We start from the raw sequence: 24,417 nt of genomic DNA on the forward strand, positions 1-24,417 counted from the left end.
AAGAAGCAGCAGGAGACCAGAGCTGCAAGAAGTCAACATACCTCCACTAAATAGATAAGGCTTTAGGAGGGAACCACCAAAGCTCTTTCAACTTCTTGCAAGTAAAGGAGGGGAGAAGTAACCCTGTTTCCAGAGAGAGGAATCGAGAGTTGAAGGGATAGAGAGACAACTGAGAGGACTTTATTGAAGTGTTAGCGGAGAACGCGCGTGTGTGTGTGTGTGTGTGTTAAGGACTGACTGGACAGAAGAAAAGCAGCGACAATCTGGAGGACGAACAAGAGTTCTACCGGGCCCCACAGCACAATGTGAGTACAAGTGCATCACTCAGACTCATTTAAATAATATCATCTTCATACAATTGATTACAGTGAAAAGCATCTAAAAGATGTTATTTACTCCTGGTGATTATAAAGCAACACATGTAAGAGGTCTGAGAGACATAGTATTAATTAATGCAGCTGCTTTGTTCCAGACAATAGAATAATAGGAGGATCGAACAATAGTGATAATCCCTGCTGCATCCATGCATTATAACACAGCAAGAACTAGCTGAGCATCTACATGATGGCATGCACACTATGAGGAGTTTGGAATCAATCAAGAAGTTGTTTTGGGTTACTACACGCCATGATGTGACCTCATTTCACCGTAGTCCCTGATTTAGAATTCCTTAATTTAGGTCAAACAATGACATGACGTATTATTCAAAGAAATGCTATTCAAACAATAAGAAGAACAGTGAGTAAAATGGGTGGAGAGCCAAAATGTATTTCAGTGAGAGGCACAATGAGTCACCTCACACACATGCATGTGCACGTGCACGTTTTCCTGCCAGTCCTTCCTATGTGACCTTCCACCTTAACAACACTTGGGACAACAATGGGAAGTAGATGTGGAAAATAAGCAATGCTCAAGCACCCAGGACAGCATCTTAAATATTGTCTTTGTATTCTCATATTCAGTGAATGTGAAATACAAGCGTAATCTGTTTTTTCACTTACATCCATTTCATTTCCGCTTCAGGTGCATATTGGTCCAATAAATACGGTAACAGTAGTGTTTATGTATACTAGCTGAACCACCTAACAACTTTTGGGTGACCAGCTGATGAGCACGAAGCAGCTGTTTGATTGAACCCAAAAGTAGCAGCTTTTGTTGTTCACACAAATAGTACCTTACAATGATTTTATTCTAATATGACCCGTCACACACAATCAGTACAGGTCTGTTCGTCCTTACACTTCCAATTCTCCCACGGCAGAGCACCCTGGTGTTGTACATTAGGCTGTAGCCAAGACCAACTTAATAGAGTCCAAGTCACGCCCAAGACCAGGTCCAAAGGCAGTCAAGACCAAGTCAAGACCAGATCGAGTCCTGTTCAAGACCATAATGAACAACGGTGTCTTTCAAATGCAAATATAGTGATTAGGGAGTTCAAAAGGAACTATAAACAGGATTTATCTTCTACCATCAAACTAAACAATGCATAGAATTCAGGCAACGTTCACAACTGATCCCGAATCAGCAGCCAGGAACAACTTGACAATTGAGTCGGTACTCAAGCTATACAGCCCCTGTTGTAAACACACAAAAAAGTATTGTAGCACTTACACTACTACGTCTTGAGCTAGATATTAACAGTATAGACTGAATATGTGAACGCACACATCCCCTGTCTGTCATGTTAAGGGAAACACTGGCAGGTGGACTATGTAATCCCTACTGTGATTTGTCCATTACTGTAGTTTTTTGGCAGCTGATCTGGTTACTCAGAGATGTCCCCTGTCTCACTGTCTTTGAGAAGTGAGGATATCCCGTACCAGACACAGCTGCTTACCATATACAATCTGTTGTAAAACAAAGAAATAAAATAGAAATAGAGACCATCACCAGCCTAACTGGATGCCTGGCCTGTCTTCATTTTTTATTGCCATAGACCAGGGGTTTTATGGCCAATATGAATAACGTCGGTAATAAAGAACATCCAGGACGACTGGTTAACCCCTAACCCCCTAACCCTAGCGCCTATATGAGTAACACTCTGTAGAAGGTTTTCCATATGGGCAATTATTCGTTTTTACCCACATTAACAAATTTTTTTGACAAGGGTCCTCTTATTTAGTTTGCTTATTGTGACCAGATACAGTCGTATGCAGGACATTTTACATATAAAATATTTTTTTTATTTCATTTGTAAACAACACACATTTTGAATATACAGTATGTATTAAATTAATGTACTGAAAGGTTATTCTGTATGTTTAGTTCTAATGAAATGCCAGCAGTGGTTGCATCTGAAAGTCTGTCTTTAATATAACCTCTACGTAACCCACAGGCACGGCAACATGTATAAACACAAGCACACGGTTGTACACAAACAGACTTTGATGCCACTTAGTTTTCATCTTTCTACTACATATAGCAATTATGGCCCCTTTCCTTTTGGATAATCAGCTCTCCGATAATCATCGCCTCACAGATGGCATCACGCAAGGCTTGGTTCCTGACAGATAAAACATCTAGCCTCTTAGTGAACCCAGAGACACTTAGCCTTTGGACAGTAGAATTTGATTAAGTACAAAAGTATTGTATAGCTATGGCACCAGACTACTGAACTCATCAGGTCTCTTAAGATGTGCCGACCACCTGCAGTGGCATGTGCAATCCTGTGGCTCTGTCTCTGATTCTGATAATTCTCTTTCCATCTCACACCTTTGATATATTTGTTTTCCTGCCCCACAGTTCACTATGAGTATGACTGGTACTCTAGAGAAGGGGGCCCACCACCAGGCCTTGGATCTCTCTGAGGAACTGCCGCCCAGTCACCACCATCACCATAACAACCACCACCACCAACATCTTCACCACTCCAACTCCCTGGTCTCCACCACTGCTGTGGGTGGAGGTAGAGAAACACCTTTGCGTGTAGTTGTACCTCCTCCTTACTCTGCAGCTGAGAGCGGCGGGGGTGGCAGTGAAGCTCCTCTGGAGCTGCGGGGATCCCTGGACTGCTGGGCCTGCTCGGTGCTGGTGACGGCTCAGAACCTGATTATTGCTGCGATCAACGGCTGCCTCGCTGGACTGGTGTTCGGGACCATCCTGACGCCGGCCATTGTTATGGTGGTGTTTGGCTTCCTGTGCCATTCTACAGTAAGAAAGGGGGGAATAGGGAAAAGGGTGGATGAGAGAGTGTGAGCAGTGTATGTGTGTTGAAGGATTCTGATTTTTATGTGAGGGTGGAGGCTATTTTTCCGCAAGGCTCTCATATACAACTGGCCAATGAGACGTTATTCTGTAGCTGGCTGTGCTTACTGAAGAGTCAGACATAGTTCTTCACTTGTTTCGACAATGTCAATCTCAGCTCTTGGCTTTTCCATTTATTATGTGGGAGATTTGATTGATAAATAAATGAGACATTATTTTCGGAAATATGTGATAATTTGTATACATATCCAGAATATCAATCTTTTGGATAAACATGCGATAAAGCCAGATTCTGAATTATTGTTTCATTTTGTTGACATATTAGAGTTAAAGGTTTGCTTGGTGGAGTGGTGGATATGTCATTTTATAACTCCATAAATCAGAAAATACTGGCAAGAACCATTTAAAAGTAGTTTTTAGGAATAGAATGTTGTATAAATCTGGGTATGAAGAATATATGAGCAAACCCCTCTGTAAAAACCTTCAGAATATAGATAAGAATGAAACATAACGCTTTTATCTGTCCCCCCTAAATAATTCTACTAGTAATTCAACCACATTCAAAACTATATATTGGTCCGCCAGTAAAAAAAAAGTGTGTTTGCGTGTTATTATGGATGAATGTTTACACAAGTTACATCCAAACAAAAGATGAGAGGAATGGGAAGATGGCTAAACCACATCCATCTTTTTTATAAAACATCCAAAAAGTCCTAATCTCATAAGTTTGATCCAAAAGTTTGAAATAGTTGTGCCTGGGGCTTAGGGTGGAGTTTGGCTCTACGAGTAACAAGAGGGTTTATAATCAGATAAGTGTGACGGTCTTTCAGATGTCGAGGAGATGGAAGAACTGGAGGGGCAGAGGGGTCAGGAGTCTAGGGAGCCGGGCGTCACAAGCCAAAACTTTAAAAGACTGTTTGGTAACTGTTTCGGGATTAAAGGATGCTTGAGAACAGACAGAATACAAACGTACACTGAAAGTGATGAACAGCTCAAACAAAACAACCTACTTGACCTGTTAGTCAGTACGCTTTAACCTGGGCTGCCCCGAAATGTCACCACGCTTCAGAGACTTTCAATGCATACCGATGGCATTTCTGTACGCAGACGGCCTCCTTAATGATCGGATAGACCGGGATTCTCTGTTCTCCGGCTCTCTCACAATTAGGCCTCATGTGACAGCAGCTTAGAGAGGGATTAACCAGGACTTGGGAAGGTGGAGACAGGGGGAGAAATCAAAAGGGAAAAAAAGGGGTGAGAAGAAAAGGAGAGAAACACAGGTGGGGCAACTATTTAGGGTTCTTCGAATTGAACAGGCAACATTGAGGACAATTTCTCTGAGGGAATTCAATTTGAACAACTCAATAGTTCTCAGACAGTTTTCTCCATAAGACCTAGCTCATAGCTGGAGGCCTTACAAAGGGAATACTTGTGTGAGTGTTATCTGCTACCTCCTTTTACCCTTTCCTTTTTGGAAACCATGCACTGTAGTTTAAACCATCTCTCTCACTTGCTTACTTGAATATATCTGTACTTTTGTTTTTAAAATGATACAGCTATACTGTAAATGTGCAGGCTTTTTACAACTAGGAGATCCCTTATATTTTATAAAACTACTCATATGATCAATTCATTATTTTCTCCTAAAAAGTTTATGAATCAAACCATAATCTTGACCTTATTTGACCTTCATTTTAGTGATAAATGAATTGAAAAATACAAATGTTTCACGTTTCAGTTAACCTTATCATCATGCCCTCTACTACTCTCCCCTTCCCTGAGCTCCCTCAGTCCTGCAAACCTTTTTTACTCTCTGCACTTTCCTCGTGCACTCGAATATTCACTTCACCCGTCATGGGGCGATAAGGGTGATTCAGGGCTGCTGTCTCTCCATTCCTCTCTCACGCTCGAATCCCAGGCCTTTTACCCCTTCTTCTACTCCCACAGTGTTTACCTCAGCTCAGCAACAAATGGACATGCTTTGACATGTAGAATATACTGTTCAACACTGGTTTCTACCAAGTAAGGAAAACGTTTGTTTCATTTTATTTCTGTCGAAATGAAATTGACTGAGTTTCTGATTCACTATATGTGAGTGTGTGAGAGGGTCAGACTGCCTGTCCTCACCTCAGACACACATACCACATAGATCATATCCTTATCTGTTCTTCCCTGCACTACACACAATGACTTAAATCACTGACGTTCTATATGTGCAAAGATCTCTAAAAATACAGAATAAAACAGGCATATTGCCCAAAATGTGCCACAACTGTTTACAATTTTAAAATCTCTAGCCGACATGGCAAATTTGAATATACGATGCAGTCGAGGGCCCAAACACTGTCTCCATCCGGCATTTGCGCTGAATATTTTGCAGAAGGATTTCATACAACACAGCTGAGCAGTGAATGTCTTTACTGTTACATCATCTACTGTATATTGCCAAAGGGTCATGAGTAAAACAGCAGACATCCTACCGGCTGCCCCTGACCTTTGACCTCAGTCTGAAAGTAGATTTTCTCTAAGCATTAATAAACACAAGATCATAAAGTATTTAGATCACAAGGTACAGGATTATGTTTGGATATGAGCTAGTTTGATTGGGGAAAGGTAAATGGGGAAGAGTAGTACTTGTCCTTCTCCACTACCACCTATGAGGTGCCCTTGAGCAAGGCCTTTAAACTTTTGTTATTGGGCAACTTCCAGGTGTGAGTGTGTTCAGCTGTGGGAGAGTGGCCCATTCCTGTAGATGTTTTGCTCTTAGTGAAGCTACCCTTGATGATTAAAAGTTTAAATAAAAAAACGTCAACACAAGTGGCACACTGGTTTAATGACAAACTTCTCTCTTCCGCCATATCATTCCAACTTTCTCCTCTTGTCTCCACCAGGTCCGCCCTCACGGGACGACCCCCTACTGCTCAGACCTGCTGACTGACGGAGGCTGCGTCGCTCTGCTGGTGGTGGGCTTCCTCTTGGTCACCCCTCTGCTGGTCCTGGCGCTGGCTGCATACTGCCGACTAGCCCGACACCTCCAGTTGGGCCTGTGCTTTATCCCGTACAGCCGGGCCGTGTACAAGAACCTGCCGGCCACCAAGCACCGTGGCCTGGGCAGTGGCTGCTGTGGAGGCCGAGATGGAGCCGATGGTAGTGGGAAGGGAAAGGTGTGGGTGTGAGATGAAGATGAGAGGAAGGGGGAGAAGGGTGAAGGAGATGAGGGAGACCATTAGATGAAGAATATGAAGGGAACTGAATAACAGAACAGGGCGGGGGGTTGTAATGGAATGACTCAAAAAGGCAATGGATGTGAGGAACATCAAAATGTATACCAGAGAAGGGAGGAAGTTGTAAATGGCAATTACTGAAACAACCAGCTGAACATCCTGAAAGACAAATGACATTGTTACAAACGCTGACTAAGGACTTACACCACATGCCTTAACATCAGAGCAGCATCACTGATTGTTCAGGAAAAAATGAACATGGTGTACTTTTAAGGTATTTTGCTTGTTGGTATTATTCCACTGGACACATTGAGTACTAACATAACAATGCATGCCCATGATACATTATATATACATCCAGTCAAATGTATATTGTTTCATGTAAACACCCATAGATAATAAAACAGCATGATACTTAGATGCAGAATAATTCAAGTCAACAAAGTGCATGTGAATCATTAATACATTTAAACAATCAAAGAAACGTAATGCTGGGCTTAAAGAAAGCAGCTGGATATACAGTACTTAATTTGTCATAATCAATAATTAAGCATTTAATCGGACCTGTATACAACCTTAACTTTCCTGAAAGATCCACTGGGGATAGTTAAACTGAAGATAGCACACCTCAGAAAGTTGTATTGACATTTTCTATCGTATCACATTTATAGTATTATTAAAACAGGTCTTAGTTGTAGTTTTCTGTAAAGGTTTCCTGTGTTATTCCCTTTTATAAATAAAGTTTTTGGATTCAGCTGGAGTTGTGTCTGTCCTGTATGAGCATGGGGTGGGATAGGTTGAGTCTACTACTTTGAAAAGAAAAGGATTATGTTTTTGAATGTTCCCAGGGGAAGAGCAAACAAGTGTCAGCCAACACAAATGTGAATGTACACAGTTTACACTGCATTTCTGTGGAAACACTCACTGTTGTTAGAAAATGTCCTTTGTTAAATCCGGTCTGAAAATGTATTTTTGTATAAAATGCATGTAGTTAAAGCAGGCTTTGTGACTGAGCAGACCAAACTTACGCTGTGGTTGGCTAAACTGAGTGTGGTCACTGTCGCTCCCAAGTGGTGAAAGAGTGGAACGACAAGACAAAATAAAACTGGGAGGACTGTTCTCATAAAATATACATATATAGTAATTATAAGTAATAAATTGTATTATGTACAAAAAGATTAGGGACATTTTGGCCAAGTTGCAGTACTCTGAGATGAATACAAATATACTATTAAGTCTCTGGTTGCCAACCTTTTTGGTTTGTCCACCATTCAAATGTAGAAATGTCAATGTTTAACAGCCATTCACAGGTTGCATAGGAGTCGTAAATAGCTAGCTAGAGTAATTTTTTCTTCACAGATCAATTGTGTTTTTAAGGCGTCAAAAAGTAAACGTGTTATAGAAATTAACAAGATAAAAAGGCCAGAACATCGTTCTGTGTTCCAGGTGTATTTGTATAATTTGCTTTCCTGTCAGTCACCAAATGACCCACATGAGATTCATTTTAGGAAACATTGCTATTAACCCCCCAAAATTAGAACCATCTAAAGAGAGGAGGAGGTCTGAGACACCACTTATCTCCAATTTACAATGCTGCCCTTTCATCCCTTACCAGGAGATTCAACAATCTAACCTCAAAGAACAACTGTTCACAAATGGCCTCCTGTGACTCCAACGACGGTAGTTTAGACTCAATAGAGCACTAACCAAGTCGAAACCTACTGCCCACCAACGACTGTCACTCCAATGACGTTCATTGGCACTTGGAGCACAAAGGGTTCCAATGACATCATCGCCCTTGTGAGAGGTTAAATACCTGGATCTCCACACCAGATAGTTGGACCAGTTCCAGCCTGGTCCTGGTCCAGTCCCAGCCTGGTCAGATGCGTACATGAATTGATGAAGCCTCTTGGATGAGAGGTGAAACATCTTCCCAGACAAATAACAAAGTCCTGTTGCTTTTAACTGAAATTGCTTTGGGGACAGTCATTGGATAGTGTGTCTAAGATAGTCTTAGCATAATTTGTTTAGAAAAATAAAAAAAGTCATAGTATATTGTGTCCAAAAAATGAGCCCAAAGTCATCGTATAGTATGTTGAAAAAGTCCAAATATAATTTATGTCCGAAAACTGCTTAAATCACTCAAAGGATAGTGTGTCTAAAACAGTCAAAGCATGATTTATTAAAAAAAAGTCCAGAAAAAGTCATATTATAGTGTGTCCAAAAAAATTGGCCGAAAAAGTCATAGTATAGTATGTACGTTAAAAAAGTCAATATAAGTCAACACATACGTCCAAAAAATGCTTGAACAGTCATAGCATAATTTGTTGTAAAAAGTCAAGAAAACTCATAGTATAGGGTGTCCAAAAAATAAGCCAAAAAGTTATAGTATAGTATGTCAAAAAAGGTAAAGGACGTTGAAAAAAGTAAAAAATAAATAAATAAATAAATAGTGTAGTTTGTCAGTAAAAAGTGAAAAAGTCACAGTGTAGTATGTCAAAAAAAGCTATTTAAAAACCTTTTTCATGCAAAACAGACGTAAAACACAACCATGCATGTGTTTGTTTATACATCTGTGACTACACAACAAGCCATCAATATCCTGTGGACACTGTACCATCCCACATAAATCATGAGACTACCTCATTTTCTATGTTGTATTCCCTGGATAGTTTGTTTCAATCAGTGTCTTATGAGGAACACTGTTGAGATGCATCTTATTCATGAAAGACCAAATGTGACCAAGTTAATTGGGGAAAAAAAAATGACGAAATGGGACCTCCTCACTTCTGAATTTATCAAAAAGCGTTTATTATTAATAGTCATAGTAATGTCACACAAATTCACAAGTGTTTAAGACATGTCTGGCTCAGTTTGGTGTGTGTGTGTGTCTGCAAGTATGTCTGTGTGAATTCTCTAAACAGTGCAGTTATAAATAAATGACCACAAAGAGAAAGAAAAGGATAAGGTAATATTGCAACAGGAAAAATAGAATTCTCATTTTAAGAAGATCAACAGAAAAAAGGTTGTTCAAAGAGAACATTTAGCACCATCTATCCCATTATCATATTCAACAGATAATATCGTAAAATCAGTAAAATCTCACCTAAAAGCCCCCCCCCTACATGATAAAAAAAAATTACCATTCCTCAAAAACACTTTGGAAAAAAAATTGTTTTTCCGTAATGAGCATACAAACACAGCATTCCATTAGTCATCTTCTCTACGTGAGCAGTGTGCCTATCGTCTACAGGAAAAGGTGGTGTTATATTCAAGATAAAGATATCATTTCATATATATCAGGAGAAAAAGGCAGGAGTCGTGAGAGGCGAGCACCAGAGAAACAGCAGCCTCCACTCCTGTGGACACACACAACTCCCACATTTCAGTTCTTACAGAGCAATCGGTCACTATAAAAAACAAAAGAGGAAAAACAATCGCAAACTTGTACAACCCCGTTCAAAAAAAGGGAGAACATTGATATCCAATAAATAGAGGAAACATTTTAAATTAAATGTACAAAAAAAAAAAAAGAAAAAAAAAAAAGGAAATCCAGGAAATACTAAGTCTGCATATTGGAACGAAGACGATCAGATACGACACGCAAACACCAGATGGCAATGATTTTTTTCTTCCTTTTTTAAAAGAGATAGTCCACACAGCGATGGGAGGAACCAAGGAAAAGACCTGATGATGAGTGACAACTGAATATTAATCTCCAGAGGAAATAAAAGTAGGATTCATACGAACACAAGATTTACAACACGTACAAGAATCGGAAAGACAAAATGAAACCCCCCCCAAAACAACCAAAGTCGTTCAAACCCGTATGTTTTGAAGCATTCCAAACATTTGTATCTTTTTTTTTTTTTTAGAAATTCTTAATGCTTTAGAAAAATGTTCATATCTCTATTATTAGTATTTTTCATTTTCTCTCTTTTCTAAATACAAGGCCAATGTGGTATATATCTAGGCTGTTCTAGTTTAGAAAAAACAAAACAATAAATTATTTTTTTAAAAAGACAGCACCCCACAAAAAAATCGCAAACAGCATGTACAAATTTCAGTATTCAAGACGACAACAACAGAAACAAGTTCTCTCTGGTACTGACAGAAACACACCGTCTACTACCCTCCACGGATTGTTCAATGGCGGCACCAACTGCCCCCTGGTTCTCAACGTCACTGTCGCCAGGGTGTCCGGATGAAAGCACCATCTGAGAGTAAACTGGTATTTTTATTGGCGGCTTGGTATTTCTTTTTGTAAACAGTAATGGTGAGTAAACGTATTCAACTGGCTGTTCGGCAAGTATTAGAAGTAGTAGTAGCAAAAATGATCTTAAATAACGAAAGGGTTGAAAACCAAAGTGAAACTGTGTCTTTTGTCCTGGCTTGCAGGAGTTTTGGTTATGGCTGAGGAGATGCAGGAGGGGAGCTCTGTCACCGGGAGGAGGAGGAGGAGGAGGAGGAGGACTGGTGAGACAAAAAAACAAACACACACACACAACAGAGACGATTAATTCGCAGAAAATGAACGAAACAACCAAAATTCAACCAAATTCTTGGAAGTGAACGGCACAACTGACGACTGTCGTGACCTCGTCAAAATCATCAAGCTGCTCACCTGGTTGAAGGAGTCATATGTGTTCATGAGCTCCTCTATGCGGTACTGCTCCAGCACCACTACGTTGGTCAGGTTGGGGCTACGCTGACGTGCGCAGTCCTCGCAGTGAACCACATATGTCTTCCTGCTGTTGCTCTCACTTGTCACAAACAGCAAATCGAACACCTCCAACTGATGCAGAGGAGAGAATGTGTTAAGAAAGATAGAATATTTTATAGCAGAACGTCAGAAACACTAACGACACTGTGATGACTATTAAGTTAATGAAGTCCTTTATGAGGGTACAATTGTTTGCAGGATTCCATAGCAGTAGTGTAGTGTTTGGGACATGGTGAGCACAGGGATAGACTGAGGGGAAGTTGATTATGCCGCAGTTAAAAGACGTTGTGGTCATGAAACTGGATCATTGTACAGGTGTGGTGAGTTTATTGATATTTATTTATTGAGGTGACTTTTCTTACTTGCAGAGAATATACTTCCATTTAATTAGGTACACCTGATTAACACTAATACAGCCCTACAATTAATGCTTTTGTAAAGATTATTATATTATAGAGAAGTGTTGCTTTAACTTAATGGTCATTGTGGTGCTGCTGAAGTAACTTCACTGATGAAAATGGGGAGGAGGACCTATTAACGTCACCATCAGTATCAGCGCAAACTAAAGCCTCCTTGATGACAAAGTTGAACCAACACCTCTGCCGTCCTGAACGTCAGATTTATTGCAGGGCTGCTGCACTTACATAATTGTATCTAGGTGCACCCAATGAACTGTACAGTATGTCTGCGGTACAGAGCTCCGTGGTTGGAGTGACTGATGGCTACTTACGTCACACTCGTTGCAGTAGTAGGCAGGCTCGTCTTTCACCCGACTCTGATAGGAAAGCTTCTTGCCGTCAGCCACCAGTTGGTCCCGCAGGATCTGGATGTGCTTCATGGACTGCAGCAGGCAGTGTCTGGCAGAAAGGTAAAGATGCCAACATAAATATAAAGTTGCCAACAAATATTTAAATCTAAGCATATATATATATATATATATATATATATTCTGTGTAAAGCTTGAGAATAACCCTACGATATATCCTATTTTCACCCAGGTTATAATGCTCATATTGATTATGGAGCAGTGCTGCTGACTTGTTGTACTGAGATATATATTTCCTTCCACCAGCTCTTCAATATTTCAACAAAATATAAACATTATAGATCAGATTAATTGCAGGGCTGTAAAGGGGCAGCGCAGTACACTTCTTCTGTACTCACTTGACCAACTTGAAGGTGTCTGGGTCGGTGATCTTGACAGTGCGCGCCACGTTCCAGGACACATGAATCATGGGGACGATAGATTTGACCTTCTTCACTTCGTTCCACTCAAACCTCTCCAGGGCCAGCTGGTACTGGTAAGCTACAGATACACATACAACACATTCAAACACTGCCTTCCAAAATATTTTCGTCGAAGTCATCTGTTTTCATTCACCAAATGCTGCACTCCTTACCATTGAGAGGTCCAACGTTCCAGGCGATGTTGTTGCACCAGCCGACGGCCTGAACCCAGTGAACGGTTCCACCGTTTATCCACACCAAGTCACCCGGTCGCTGGATGAAGCGATACACTGGGATGTTGGATTTGTAGAGGTCCTCCAACACGGGCCACCAGGACCCCGTCAGGTAGTCCACTCCGTGCCTAAGCACATAAAAGGAAGAGGTTGTGTTAGAAGTGTGACGTTTGCATGTAGAAACCTGCACGCCTACTTGCATTTAATATTGGTATAAAGGAAAGTATGCTTTTACAACCTGTGGAAATGATCCAAAGGCCTAAAATGTAACAATTCTCGGATTTGTCTCCCTCTACTCACTTTTCACAGAAGTCACTGATGGCCTGCCAGTAGTTCTCATGGACAGAGAACCACTCACAGTCTCCAGGGCCGATGTTGATGTTCACCGAGCAAAAGTTATTGTTCTCCTGGTGACCTGTTGATTCAGGACAGAAAAGATCCTGTCATACATAGTGGTATTTCATTTTCACTTTCACGTCTTTCATATGGTTTTGCCTAAAGGGGTCTTCCACTTATTACAGACATTAAAGAGTGCACTTTACCTGGTGTTCGGCTCCCTGGGACCTTCATGTAGAGCTGGACAGTGTTCATGCCTAGGATGGTGTGTCCAACATGGCTCAGCATGTTTCCACTGGATGCTACACGCATAAATGCTGGCAGCTTTTGTAACTCCTGAAGCTGGGACTTCCACCTGAGCAGAGACAGCAGATTAGGACTATTCAACATTTATCTTTAGTAACATATGATAAGCAGCTGCACAGATAGTATGTATTTGTGTAGGTGCTTTGCATGATCATGCTGCTGCATTGAGACTTGACCACTAGAGGGCAATGCAACAAAATAAGCGGCACTACTGTTGGAGAGTGATATGATGAAGTTGCACACCTTTTGGGATCAGAGAGGTCAATGTTGGTGCCGAACTTAATTATCTTCCCCACTTGTTTCTGCTCAGCACTGAGGAAAAGGAAAACATTATTACAAATTGCAAAACTTGAGTGTTTTTCCTAAACTTTGCTCTCTTTCAACTAATATCCTTACCTGCTGCTTTCTTTAGAGCTGTCCTTATTTGGAGTGTCAGAACTGGTGGATGGCTTCTTCTCCTTCTCATCTTCATCTTCTTCGTCATCGCTGCCTTTCTCCTCCTGAAGACACGGATCACAACATGTTTATCAACACTGAATGGAGAAACATGGAAGCCCTGACTCTAACACGTAAAACCATTCAACTGCAGAAACAGTGGTGGCTGAAGTGGTGAGAGGAGGAGAACTAGAACTAGAACTCTATTTACCTGCAGACTCTCTTGGAAGCTGGAGGCCTGGTACTGGGCATACTTGGCGATGGTGGTGTGGGAGCGGCTGCTCTCGCAGGGCCACGTCTGGCCCGTCCCACTGGGGTCCCAGTTCTCATCAGCAGGCTGCTGCACCTGAGTCCTCACCTCTACCGCCTGCTCTGCATTGGCTTCCACCAGTGACTTTGTAGAAAACAGGCCTAGGTCTGAAAATAGAGAGCGAACATTAGGCACATACAACCAATTGTTCCGAACACATATCTGTCTGTAACTAACGGGTCAAAATGCTGGGCAAGTCTATATTTAGTAGCACAATTTCCTTCCTTCACAAGTATCAGGAGTGCTTACCATAGGTTTTGCATGTTAACAAATTGAATTTGCAGTGCCACAAGTGTGCACTTACTGAGTCGTAGAGATCCAGCCAGGCCTCTGATGACAGTAACAGGATTCTTGGGGTCTGTACAGAACTGCAGCAGCACAGGGGAGAAGGCGTCCCTCTTACTCTCCAACTACAGAGAAGAAAAATCACGTCAATACACAGTAACACCAAACGAAACACCACAAGAGGGCAGCACGGGCCTGTTAACTGTCTATTAGTGTACACTACATATTAAACTAACTGCATGTTCTGTTGCTTTAAAAGATTGTATTATGTGTGTGCTGTCTGATTTATCACCTTTCCTTGTGCTGGTGGATTTAAAACCATACTTTTGGCTGTTTTTTTTTTGTTTACTTTCTGATTACCATGTATAATAACGGACAAAATGTGCATTTCCTGTATGTAGCAAATGAAAGAAAGCTAGTTTCTGTGTGAAATGTAGTGGACATAGTGACGTACATAGATGCTGGGCGTAGGAGGGTTGAGTTTCTCTCTGGGGATGGGTTCATCTGAGGTCATGATGGGCTTGACGGAGAATGCTGGGAGCAAGAAAGACTCCTTGAATTTCCCTTTCACTCTGGCCCCCCTACGACGGAAAAAAGAGAGCACGTTGACCCATGCAAACATCAAGATGGATTATTCAACACAAATACACTACTCTACCCTCAGCCTTTCTATCTTCGACATTGTTCATGGTGTTTTAAGAAGAGTCTTCCTCTAAACTGCACTTACTTGCAGGACCTGATGACTTCACTGGCGGTGTTCTTAATGGTGATTTCCTCCAGTGGGATCCTCTTTTCCTCCACCTCAGAGGCAATGAACGTCTCCCTGTCCCCGCTCTCCACTTTGATCAGGCGAATCTTCAGCTCTTTGGGGGGCCCATCAGACAGTGCCTTCAGTTTCAAGAAATCCCTCGAAACCAGCGAAGAACCAGACTCAGAGTCTTTTTTGTCCTCTGGAGATCTTTCTCCAGAGCCTCTCGAGGTCCATTCCGCGTGCTCTTCTTCGCTGGTGGAGCCGGCACCAGATGCTCCCTTGCGTTTTGTTTTATCTGCGTCGTAATGGCTGCGATTCTTCTCCGACCCCTCCTTGCTCTGGAGGTTGAGGTCACCGAGAATCCTGCGATCCTTCTTCTCCTTGTGGCTCTTCCCGTCCTTGTGCCGCTTGTGGCTGGAGCCGGAATGAGTGGAAGAAGATGATGATGATGATGATGATGATGATGATGATGATGATGATGATGATGATGAAGAAGAAGAAGAAGAAGAAAAGACCGTCTCCTCTCTCTTTTCTCTATGCTTCTTCTTTTCTTTCCTGTCCTCGTGCTTCCTGCTGCTACTGTGGCTGTGACCGTGCTTCCTCTTCTTATCTTTCTCCCTCTCCCTCTCTCTATCTCTATCCCTGTGCCTGTCTTTCTCTCTGTGTTCCTTTAATTTTACTTTTTCGGGCTTGTGCCTGTCCTCAACTTTGATATCGGCTTCATCGAGGGAGTTCTTGTTAGGAAGTGACTGTCGACTCAGCATGACCTCGCAGCTTTTGCCCAACTCTGCCAGAGAAGACTCAGAGATGGTCGTCAGCAGCTCCTCCTCCTTGACCACCTTGACAGTATTTACAGTAGAAATGCTCTCCTTTTTGTTCGAGTTGAATCTGTCCTCTGCCGTCTCTCCATCATCTCTCCAGATATCAGCGTCCTCTATTTTCAATTTCTTGTCTTCTAGAAGAAAAGGAGGGGAGGACTTTGGAGGTGGGACAGCTGGACTGAATGGTGGATTGGTTGAATCGGATGTGGGTGAACTGCCTTGCTGCTGGCGGCAGATATCAGGGCCCAGTGATAGCGAAGAGGAGTATTTGACCCCAAGCAGAGCTGATGGAGGGGGTCTCCCAAAAGGCCCACCACGGTAAGCATACTTCTGGCTCTCGAGGACTGTTGCAAGGGACTTAAACATGCTGTTTACACCTGTTTGGTGGAGGTGGGGTCTTTGGGGTGGAGGAGAACAGGATGGTGTCTCTGAGTCCTCGTCATCGTCCTCCTCGTCAGCCTCACTCTTAGTCTGTTCTGGGAGGCCGTAAAGTTTAGCCAGGTCACTGTGACGGTAATTGGTGTTCCCCACTCCCATATCCATTGGCCGCTTGGGGTTCAGAGGGAGGTTCGGAGAAGGTTTAGCGTAGTCCTCATCCTCCTCGTTGAGAGAAGATGTTCGACTGCAAGGGGACGCCAAAGAGCCTTGCCGACTGAGCACTGGAGGGCTGGCGTGCGGATTGGATCCAAAGTCTTCCTGGTTGGAATGATGCTTCATTGCTGGAATTAGGTCCGGGGCACACAGGTAGCTCTTTATAGGCTGGACGCTAGGAGTGAAGTTGTCAAGAAGACCCGCGGGCCCAGTCTTTTCACTGTCATACAGCTCCTCTTCCTTTTTGATCGATTCATCCAGCATGGCCATGATGTTTGCCAGACCATCAGGGAGCAGCGTGGACAGCTCAGAGGGCTCTTCCTCAAACTGGGCAGAGTCCGTGCCACATCTGCTGGCATTTTCCAAACCGCTTCCCGTCGCTTGCTTGTTGAGGATTCCCCTCAGGGAGCTTGAGGTGGAGGATAGAGGTGGCGGTGGAAGGATTTCTCTGGGAAAAGCCTGATACAGTTTGGGGGGCTCTCGAAGTGCCAAGGTAGGGAGAGAGTGCTGGCTGCTGTCTTTCTCCCTGGCTGAGTCTTTGGATTGGTTGGGTGCGGCTTGCATTGCTGGGGGCTTGTTGGGGTATACCGACTGGTTCATCCCTGAGGTATTGTGTGTTGATAAGGAACTGAATGCTGTTCCGCCATTGTTGCTCCACATCTCCCTCTGTCTCTGCTTTTCTCTGGCGTACTCAGTCTGAGGTGTAAGAGGGGGCGGCCGCAGCCTTTCCACGGGAGTAGTGGCGGCGGGTGTCTGGCCTGGTGGACCGGGGAGCACGCCTCCTCGGCTTAGCCAGGGGTAAGGGGGTGAAGCCTGGGAGTTTGGGGGAGATGGACCTGAAGGAGTAACAGAAGAGAGGCGAGGAGGTGGGGGTGTTGGGGAAGTGTTGCAGGAGAGCAGTCTCTCCAGATTTTCAATAGCGGTCTGCTCTTTGCCTTTCGCGCTGCACAGTTCCTCCTCCCTCCTCCGCTCCATTCTCCTTCTCTCCTCCTCTTTCCTCTGCAACTCTCTTTGATTTTTCTTTTCTTCCTCCACCCTCTCCAGTTCTCTCTTCTTTCTGTCCTGCTCCTGCTTCTCTGCTTCTCTCTTCTTCCTCTCCTCCTCCTGCCTCTCCCACTCTCTCCTCTTCCTTTCCCGCTCCTTCTTCTCCCATTCTCTCTTTTTCCTCTCCTCCTCCTGCCTCTCCCACTCCCTTCTTTTCCTCTCCTCCTCCAGCCTCTCTGCTTCCCTTCTCCTCCTCTCCTCCTCTTGCCTCCTATTTCTCTCCTGTTCCTGCCTCTCCCATTCTCTCCTTCTCCTCTCCTCCTCCTGTCTTTCCAGTTCTCTCTTCTTCCTCTCCTCCTCCTTCTTCTCCAGCTCTTTCCTTTTCCTCTCCTCATCCCGCTTTTGTCGCATCTCCCACTCTTTCTTCCGCCTCTCCTCTTCTCTAATTTTCCTCTCCTGCTCCTCTCTGTCTCTCTTCCTCCTTTCTTCAGCTTGCATGTGACCCTCTAGCTCTGCGTCGAGCTTGTCGAGAGCCTCTTCGATGGACTGAGGGACAGAGGAAGGAGCTGGCGGACAAATCTGGCGCTGGGAGTACGCCTGTGACGAGGCAAATTCTGACTGGTGACCCAGTCTGGAGGAGAGGACTGGATTGAATGGCTCAGGTGCAGTACTGACAGTGGGGCGTGGAGCTGAGCGGTATGTAGTAGGAGAGCTAGGAAGAGGATTTGAAACTCTGCTTGTAATCACACTGTCTCCTGCCCTCTGGTGCCCTGCGGAGAACAAAGCAGATGTGGGGGAAAACGCAGGAGGTTGCTCCTGTTCTGCCTGAGCATAGTATGGCATTTTCCCCTTCATGGGCCGGGACTTGGTGGGTCCCTGTTGTTGTGGTCTGGGCAGCCCCTGTGGGCGAAGTTGGTTGGCAGTGTCGGTTTGGCCTCTCTGACATGCTGGCTGCAGCAGAGCATCCAGCTGAGAGGTGGGGCTAGTGACGCCACGGGTGGAGGTTTGGGGTCCTGGCTCTCTTCCTCTCTGCCAACTGCCGTTACTGCTGCTATTGTTCCCAGGGCAACCAGCAGGGGGTGATGTGGTCACCGTGGAGACACCAGCCATAGTTACATGAGTTGAGATCCTGCCGTTGCTATAGCCACCGATGGAGCAAGAGGCCTGGGACATGGGAAGATTTGCAGTGATGACAGGTGTTCGCGTGGAGTTGGTGAGGGGCAGAGGAGGGCTGACATGGTGGTGATGCTGGGAAGGACCTGGAACCCGACTATCCCCAACCTGATTGTGGCTCTGTTGGCGCTGAGGTAGCAGTCCTGGAGGCCTGTAGATGCCTGACTCCTGAAGAGACACACACACAACAATTTTGAATTATTACATTTTTTAGCACTCATGGCTGCAGAAGAACAAAGTGGTATAAACATGATGCTAATGAGCTATGGCATGAATGACTTATACTCACTAGGGAGTGACTGCTGGGCCTGCTCTGGTATCTCCAGGCCTCATGGGGCCCGCTTTGCAGATGCTGAGGTACTGAGGTGCTGCTGGCAGGAGGAGGTGGAGGAGGAGCAGGGGGACCCTGTTGCCCCAGCCCTGGATGAGGCTGGAAGTGGCTGTAAGGCACACTGCTGCCGCTGCTGCTGTTGTTGTTGCTGGTTGCAGGAGGGTTTGCTGGTGACGATTGGGCGTGTAGGTGTTGATCTCTGTCACCCCTAGCTGGGGTAGATACTGTGTGAGAGCTAGCATGGCTGCCACCTTGGCCCCCAATTAGAGGGCCTCTCTGGTTGTGAGGACCACGAGGCTCCATGGCCTGGCAGGGTGAAGCTATCCCCAGTTTTGAGCCGGGGCTGGGGTAGGAGGAGTGAGGGGACTGCTGGTTTACAGCCTGAGGTTGGAATGCGTCTTTCTGGAGCTGAGGAGCACATCCATGGTTGTAGCTTCCCGGGGAGGAGTTTGGTGCAGGGGAGAGGTTGGAAGGAGTGGAAGAGGCAGGAGAGGACTTTTGGGCATAGCTACCCAGTCCTTGTTTGTTGGTTTCCTGTTACACAATACAGAGCAAGCAACAATCCAGAGGATGATTAGAGTATAATAAACAAAACATATAAAGGATCTGATGAGTGCTGCACTTAACAAAAGAAAAGGAAATCAATTTTGGGCACGGTGTTATTTACAGCTCACCCGTGTCCTGGTTCAATACCCTGTGTCAGGTTCAGACAGCTAATACAATCAATACATCTTTATGGCCCCGCTCAATCCAATAAAGGTTTTCCCATTGATAGCAGTCAATAGAAAAGCGTTAACCCCTGGCCCCAAGTACCATATATCTAATGAAGGGCTATTTTCTTACTGTTCGGAGCTGGAACTCCTGCGATTGTGGGTTTTTGCGGTCAGACGTCTGAGGCTGCCAAGGAGTGCTGTTGTTCTTGTGAAGAGGGTTCCAGAAGGCAGCTTTTGGAGGGAGGTGGTGGACTGAAGACTGGTGCTGAGATAACAAAGACTGGCCAGGGAAACGCTGCAGCCCAGGATGGGATACCTGCGCAGGGAGTGGGACATTACAACAGTACAAAACTGTAGAGAAAATCTAGAATTGAACTTATACATTTCCAATCATTGTGGTTTGTTTTTGTATAATACCTGATCAGAATTCTTTTTCCTCTTGCTGGGGCTGGGACAGTCCTCTGCAGCTGGGCGGGAGGAAGGGTGCATGGATGGTGGAGGAGTGTGCTGGATAACAGAATGCTCTCCCAGTGGAGGGCCTGGTCTCTTCAGCTGACCCCCGAGCATCTTCCCTGGGTAGCCCCTCTGCTGTGAACCGAAAAATGAAAGGATTAGTGCCGTGGATGCAGTGGTGCTCGGTGACACTGGCTTTGAATGGAGTTTGTCTCTCATCTGTCGGGTTGCAGCAGAAGTGAGAGCCAGAACAGAGATTGCTGTGTGTCTATATGGATGATGTAACATGATCACAGCCAATTAGGAAGCTCCTACCTGGTGCACCTGAGCCCACATCTCATCTCCCAGCAGTGGTGGACCCCGGGGAACATGCTGCTCCTGAGGACCCCCGAACTAAAACAGGCAGTAAAGAAAACACAGTCAGTTTTCTTCATCTATGAAACTCTCTGCTGCATAAATCGATCATGATACAAGCTGTAGCACTGTCACTCACCTTCAGCAGTTGGTTTGGCCTGCTAGGGGGAAGGTGGGGGTTGGGGGGAGGGCCACCCCCACCGCCTGCATAGCCTCCATTGTGGAGGCGAAGTGTGTGCTCACTGGGCAGTGGCGCAGCAGGATGTCCTTGAGGAGGGAGGTGGGATTCGTACAGCTGACCCAGTTGCTCCCATGCTCTGTGTGGAGGTGGAGGGTGAAGATGAGGAGGAGGAGGCCTTTGCTGCTCCCTCTGTAGACCTGGTAACATTGGCTGTGGGAGCTCAAGCTTCTCACCTCCTCGCATGGGCCTGAAAAGACAAAAAAAAAGACAAAAAGAGTGTTACAACAAACAAAAAACTGATCTGAATTATACCGTCTTACATTTTCTGTAAATAAACTGTAAAGTAAATTACCCTCTGTTTTCTAATTTTGGTTCTTTCACTGATGATTCTCTGCATGACTTACCCATTACTAAAGAATTTACTGGGATGATTCAGTCCGCCCATAGGACCAGGAGGTAGATGGGAAAGGAGCTGGTGTTGGTTCATTCCAGGCGAACACCTGATGAGTAAAAGAGACACCAAACATTACAGTCAGTTTTTACACCAATGTTAAGTAAATTTGAGCTTTTACTTCAATTCTGCCATCAAAAGTTGGAACTCAGACTTTTAACAACAGGTTAAGGCTGATGGATTTAACAAAGAGGTTCTTAAAGTTTGTGTGCATGCGTTGTCATGGCCACAGACCTGGCGGGTGGCTGCCAGGCGCGGCCGCCCACGGGAGCCCATGGTCCCCGGTTGAGTCCGTCCAGAGGGAAGGAATCCCGTGTGCCACGGCCGCCAAACTGCTCTACTGCGTGATGCATCCAGCCTGTGGATGGTAGAAACATGCATCATATAGTTTAGTCGCATGCTTTTATACAGAAAAAAAAACCTGTGGACTAACAGAGAAGGAAAAGTTTTGTGCTATAATCAATGTTTATTTGTTTTAAAAAGATAACCATAACAATCTATTACACTACAAATTACTAGTAAGCTCATGAGATTCAGAAATACAATTATATTTTAATTTGCTTATCTCTCATTTAACTTAAATATAGCCACTTAAATGGTCTTCTTTCATTTCATTTAAACCCACATGCATAGCCACATATTTCTATAAACTGCTGGTACTGACTTTCCCCACTGTATATCATATATTTACAACACAATGTCTCTCATTAAAGTGAATTAGAGTGCTCCTACTCACCAGACTAGCTGTGTCGGTGAAGCCCTCCACTGCAGCACAGAGAGGGCCTCACTCCAACACTGAGAATATCTGTACTGTCCTGCTCCTGTCTTTAGCACCAGGAACCCAAAAGCCTATTAGCTACAGAGAGAAAAGAGAAGAACAGGAGAGCCACTATGTTAACGAGCGAGACAGAGACACACTGTAAAGTCAATAAATGCCAGTGGGCTCTCTATTATATAGTCTCGTCGGTGTGTGTATGTGTGTGAGTTGGAGGGGATAAGAAGAATATAGGGCAGGGGAGATCTAACTGACTGCTGAGGCAATCTGAGTAAAACCCTTTATATTTACATTGCACTGCTGATTTCATCTGGCAGTGTTCTTGTTTGGACATTCCCCCAAGCAACATTAGAATAACTTCAATTTGCTTGATGTCTTTAAACCATGTCTTTGTCTATAGCTGGCTGCTATGAGTCGGTCGGCCTGTGGGAGGCGCCAGTAAGCCAGTCGGTACAGAGCAGGATTATTACTGAGGCCCAGATGGCTCAGTGGGGAGCTCACCTATGAGGACAGACCTGGGGTTACTGTAATCCTTACTATGGGCCTCCTGATAACAAGAGACAGAGGGAAAGAGTGAGAGGCCTTGGTCACACGCCAAGTGTGTCTGTGTGAGTGTGTGTGCCGTTGGAAGCAATGCCAAGTGCGCAAGCTGCATGGTCGTGTCAGGCTCGTGCTGATTTAGTGCATGTGAGAGAGAATAGTGCGCTCTCTTAAGTGGATGACTGTGTGTGTGTGCTGCAGCGCTCTGAAGGGTGTGTGTGTGTGTATATAAAGCGTGCATGTGCATTCTCGGTGGATACACTAAGGTTTAATCTCATTAAGGCAGGCGTGATGGAGAGGGAGAGGGGGGCAGCAGCGACAGACGGTCTGAACAGGATGGAAGGATAGATTAGGGAGAAGAGATGGAGATGGAGAAGCGGGGATGGGATGGAGGGAGGTGAAGTGGAGAGTAGGAACGGTGCCATGAAAACGCCCACACACCTTCCCACACATACACACACACACGCACACGTACACATACACACATACATGGAGACGGCACAAAGGAAAGCGGTTGAGGGGAAAACACATAAAAGAAGCTCAGAGATAACTCCCACCTCTCCCTGCTGTCTGAAACACAGGCACAGGCACGCGCACACACACACACACACACACACAAACACAAACACACACAATACAAAAGACAGAAGGTGTCAAGATACAAAGAAGTCCGTGTTTCAAAGTACCTCGATTCAAAAAAACACAACAAAAGAGATCCCTGACAAAACCTGAGACAGATGTATTCACACCTACACATTCGCCATTGCTGTTGATACGCGTTTGCACTGAAGATAAAATCACTTAAAACACTGTCTCGTGATCTCTTGTTTATATTAAAGCTGAATTACCCCAAAACAGAAACATCCTGCCTCAATCTCCTGATTAGTCCACTTTAATTTATATGACTCCCATTTAAAGATAAGCATATTTGATTTCGGTCAAAGTAAAAAAAAGTCAAGTTATTCAACGGCAAGAGGAAATGAAACATAACCTGTGTGTGCACGTCTGTTACTCTCCAATTTATGCATTATACTTCGCTTATCACGAACCAAATGTTAAAGACACGTGATGATTAAACTTTGTTACTCTCCAAATCATGCATTATACATGACTTGTCGCATATTTCAGACACACACACACGCAGGTTATGATTCAGTTCTCTTGCTCAGCACAGCTCTCTTCCACCAGTTTTCCTAAATTAGCTCTGGTTATACGCAGTCCTTCCTCCCACCAGTTCCTCTTCTCTGCTTTTCTTCCTCCCACCACCTATGGCTCCCTCTGTCTCTATTTAAATCCCAGTAGTGGATATTTCAATCGCTGTACACTTTTAGTCTGTCAGGAGTGGTGCTATACACACACACACACACACACACACACACACACACACACACACACACACACACACACACACACACACACACACACACACACACACACACACACACACACACACACACACACACACACACACACACACACACACACACACACACACACACACACACCACCCTCTCTATCTCTCCCCTTCCGCCTCACAGGGATCAACATCCACCAGGCTTTGCTGCTATGTGAAGATAGGCCGGTGTTAACTGTCAAGGCTGCACATGACGTGCGTCAAGACAAACAGCTACACACACTTGAGATGAACGTACCTTTTAGAGTAGCACCAAGTTTATTGATTCACAGTTGTTATGTCTCAGCTTCGGCTGCCAATCATCTCTCTGGGGTCTCCGCAACCCTGAAAGACAGGAGACAAAAACAGTCATGCCAAGCTGTCATAAAAAACAACATGAAGCCACGCTGCACACGATACAGGGGTATAATGATACATGAAGCCTCAGACCATATGATATGACTCAGGGGCTGAGGGTTGGCTCTGCTCTCAGTATGAACAGACAACCCCTGTGTCCCAATGCTTCTCTTCTCTGACTTTCTAGACAGAGAAATGTCACAAAAGGATCCTGGTTTCCTGACTTCTGAGGTGCAGCGTGGAAACCTTGAGGGTGGCTCAGAGGC

At 44.5% G+C, this 24,417-nt stretch overlaps 2 protein-coding genes across 4 annotated transcripts in view; one reads left to right on the top strand and one right to left on the bottom strand.

The window, feature by feature from the left end:
* Positions 1-214: 214 nt before the first annotated feature.
* tmem88b (transmembrane protein 88 b) lies at positions 215-6,380 on the top strand (the record flags this gene model as incomplete). Its single annotated transcript, XM_083937304.1, has 3 exons — positions 215-305; positions 2,743-3,150; positions 6,096-6,380. Exons 2-3 carry the CDS (start codon positions 2,749-2,751, stop codon positions 6,378-6,380), a joined length of 687 nt encoding a protein of 228 aa, XP_083793430.1. The 5' UTR covers positions 215-305; positions 2,743-2,748.
* Positions 6,381-9,241: 2,861 nt separating this feature from the next.
* Positions 9,242-24,417, bottom strand: part of kdm6ba (lysine (K)-specific demethylase 6B, a) — a 107,875-nt gene continuing 92,699 nt past the window's right edge. For all 3 annotated transcript variants that reach the window (XM_083936976.1, XM_083936975.1, XM_083936977.1), the window contains 22 exons: positions 24,054-24,139; positions 21,823-21,942; positions 21,321-21,444; positions 21,040-21,135; positions 20,594-20,882; positions 20,416-20,493; positions 20,065-20,235; positions 19,778-19,963; positions 18,893-19,468; positions 15,011-18,771; positions 14,738-14,864; positions 14,303-14,408; positions 13,900-14,105; positions 13,650-13,753; positions 13,497-13,565; positions 13,154-13,302; positions 12,912-13,026; positions 12,552-12,739; positions 12,316-12,457; positions 11,882-12,008; positions 11,053-11,223; positions 9,242-10,901 (listed from right to left, as the gene is read on the bottom strand). In XM_083936976.1, the coding sequence (XP_083793102.1) occupies positions 10,869-10,901; positions 11,053-11,223; positions 11,882-12,008; positions 12,316-12,457; positions 12,552-12,739; positions 12,912-13,026; positions 13,154-13,302; positions 13,497-13,565; positions 13,650-13,753; positions 13,900-14,105; positions 14,303-14,408; positions 14,738-14,864; positions 15,011-18,771; positions 18,893-19,468; positions 19,778-19,963; positions 20,065-20,235; positions 20,416-20,493; positions 20,594-20,882; positions 21,040-21,135; positions 21,321-21,439 (6,813 nt within the window). In that variant the 5' untranslated portion in view covers positions 21,440-21,444; positions 21,823-21,942; positions 24,054-24,139 and the 3' untranslated portion in view covers positions 9,242-10,868. The remainder of the gene's footprint in view (positions 10,902-11,052; positions 11,224-11,881; positions 12,009-12,315; positions 12,458-12,551; positions 12,740-12,911; positions 13,027-13,153; positions 13,303-13,496; positions 13,566-13,649; positions 13,754-13,899; positions 14,106-14,302; positions 14,409-14,737; positions 14,865-15,010; positions 18,772-18,892; positions 19,469-19,777; positions 19,964-20,064; positions 20,236-20,415; positions 20,494-20,593; positions 20,883-21,039; positions 21,136-21,320; positions 21,445-21,822; positions 21,943-24,053; positions 24,140-24,417) is intronic.

The sequence above is a fragment of the Echiichthys vipera genome (assembly GCF_963691815.1).
Source record: "Echiichthys vipera genome assembly, chromosome: 22".
Classification (NCBI taxonomy): Eukaryota; Metazoa; Chordata; class Actinopteri; order Perciformes; family Trachinidae; genus Echiichthys; species Echiichthys vipera.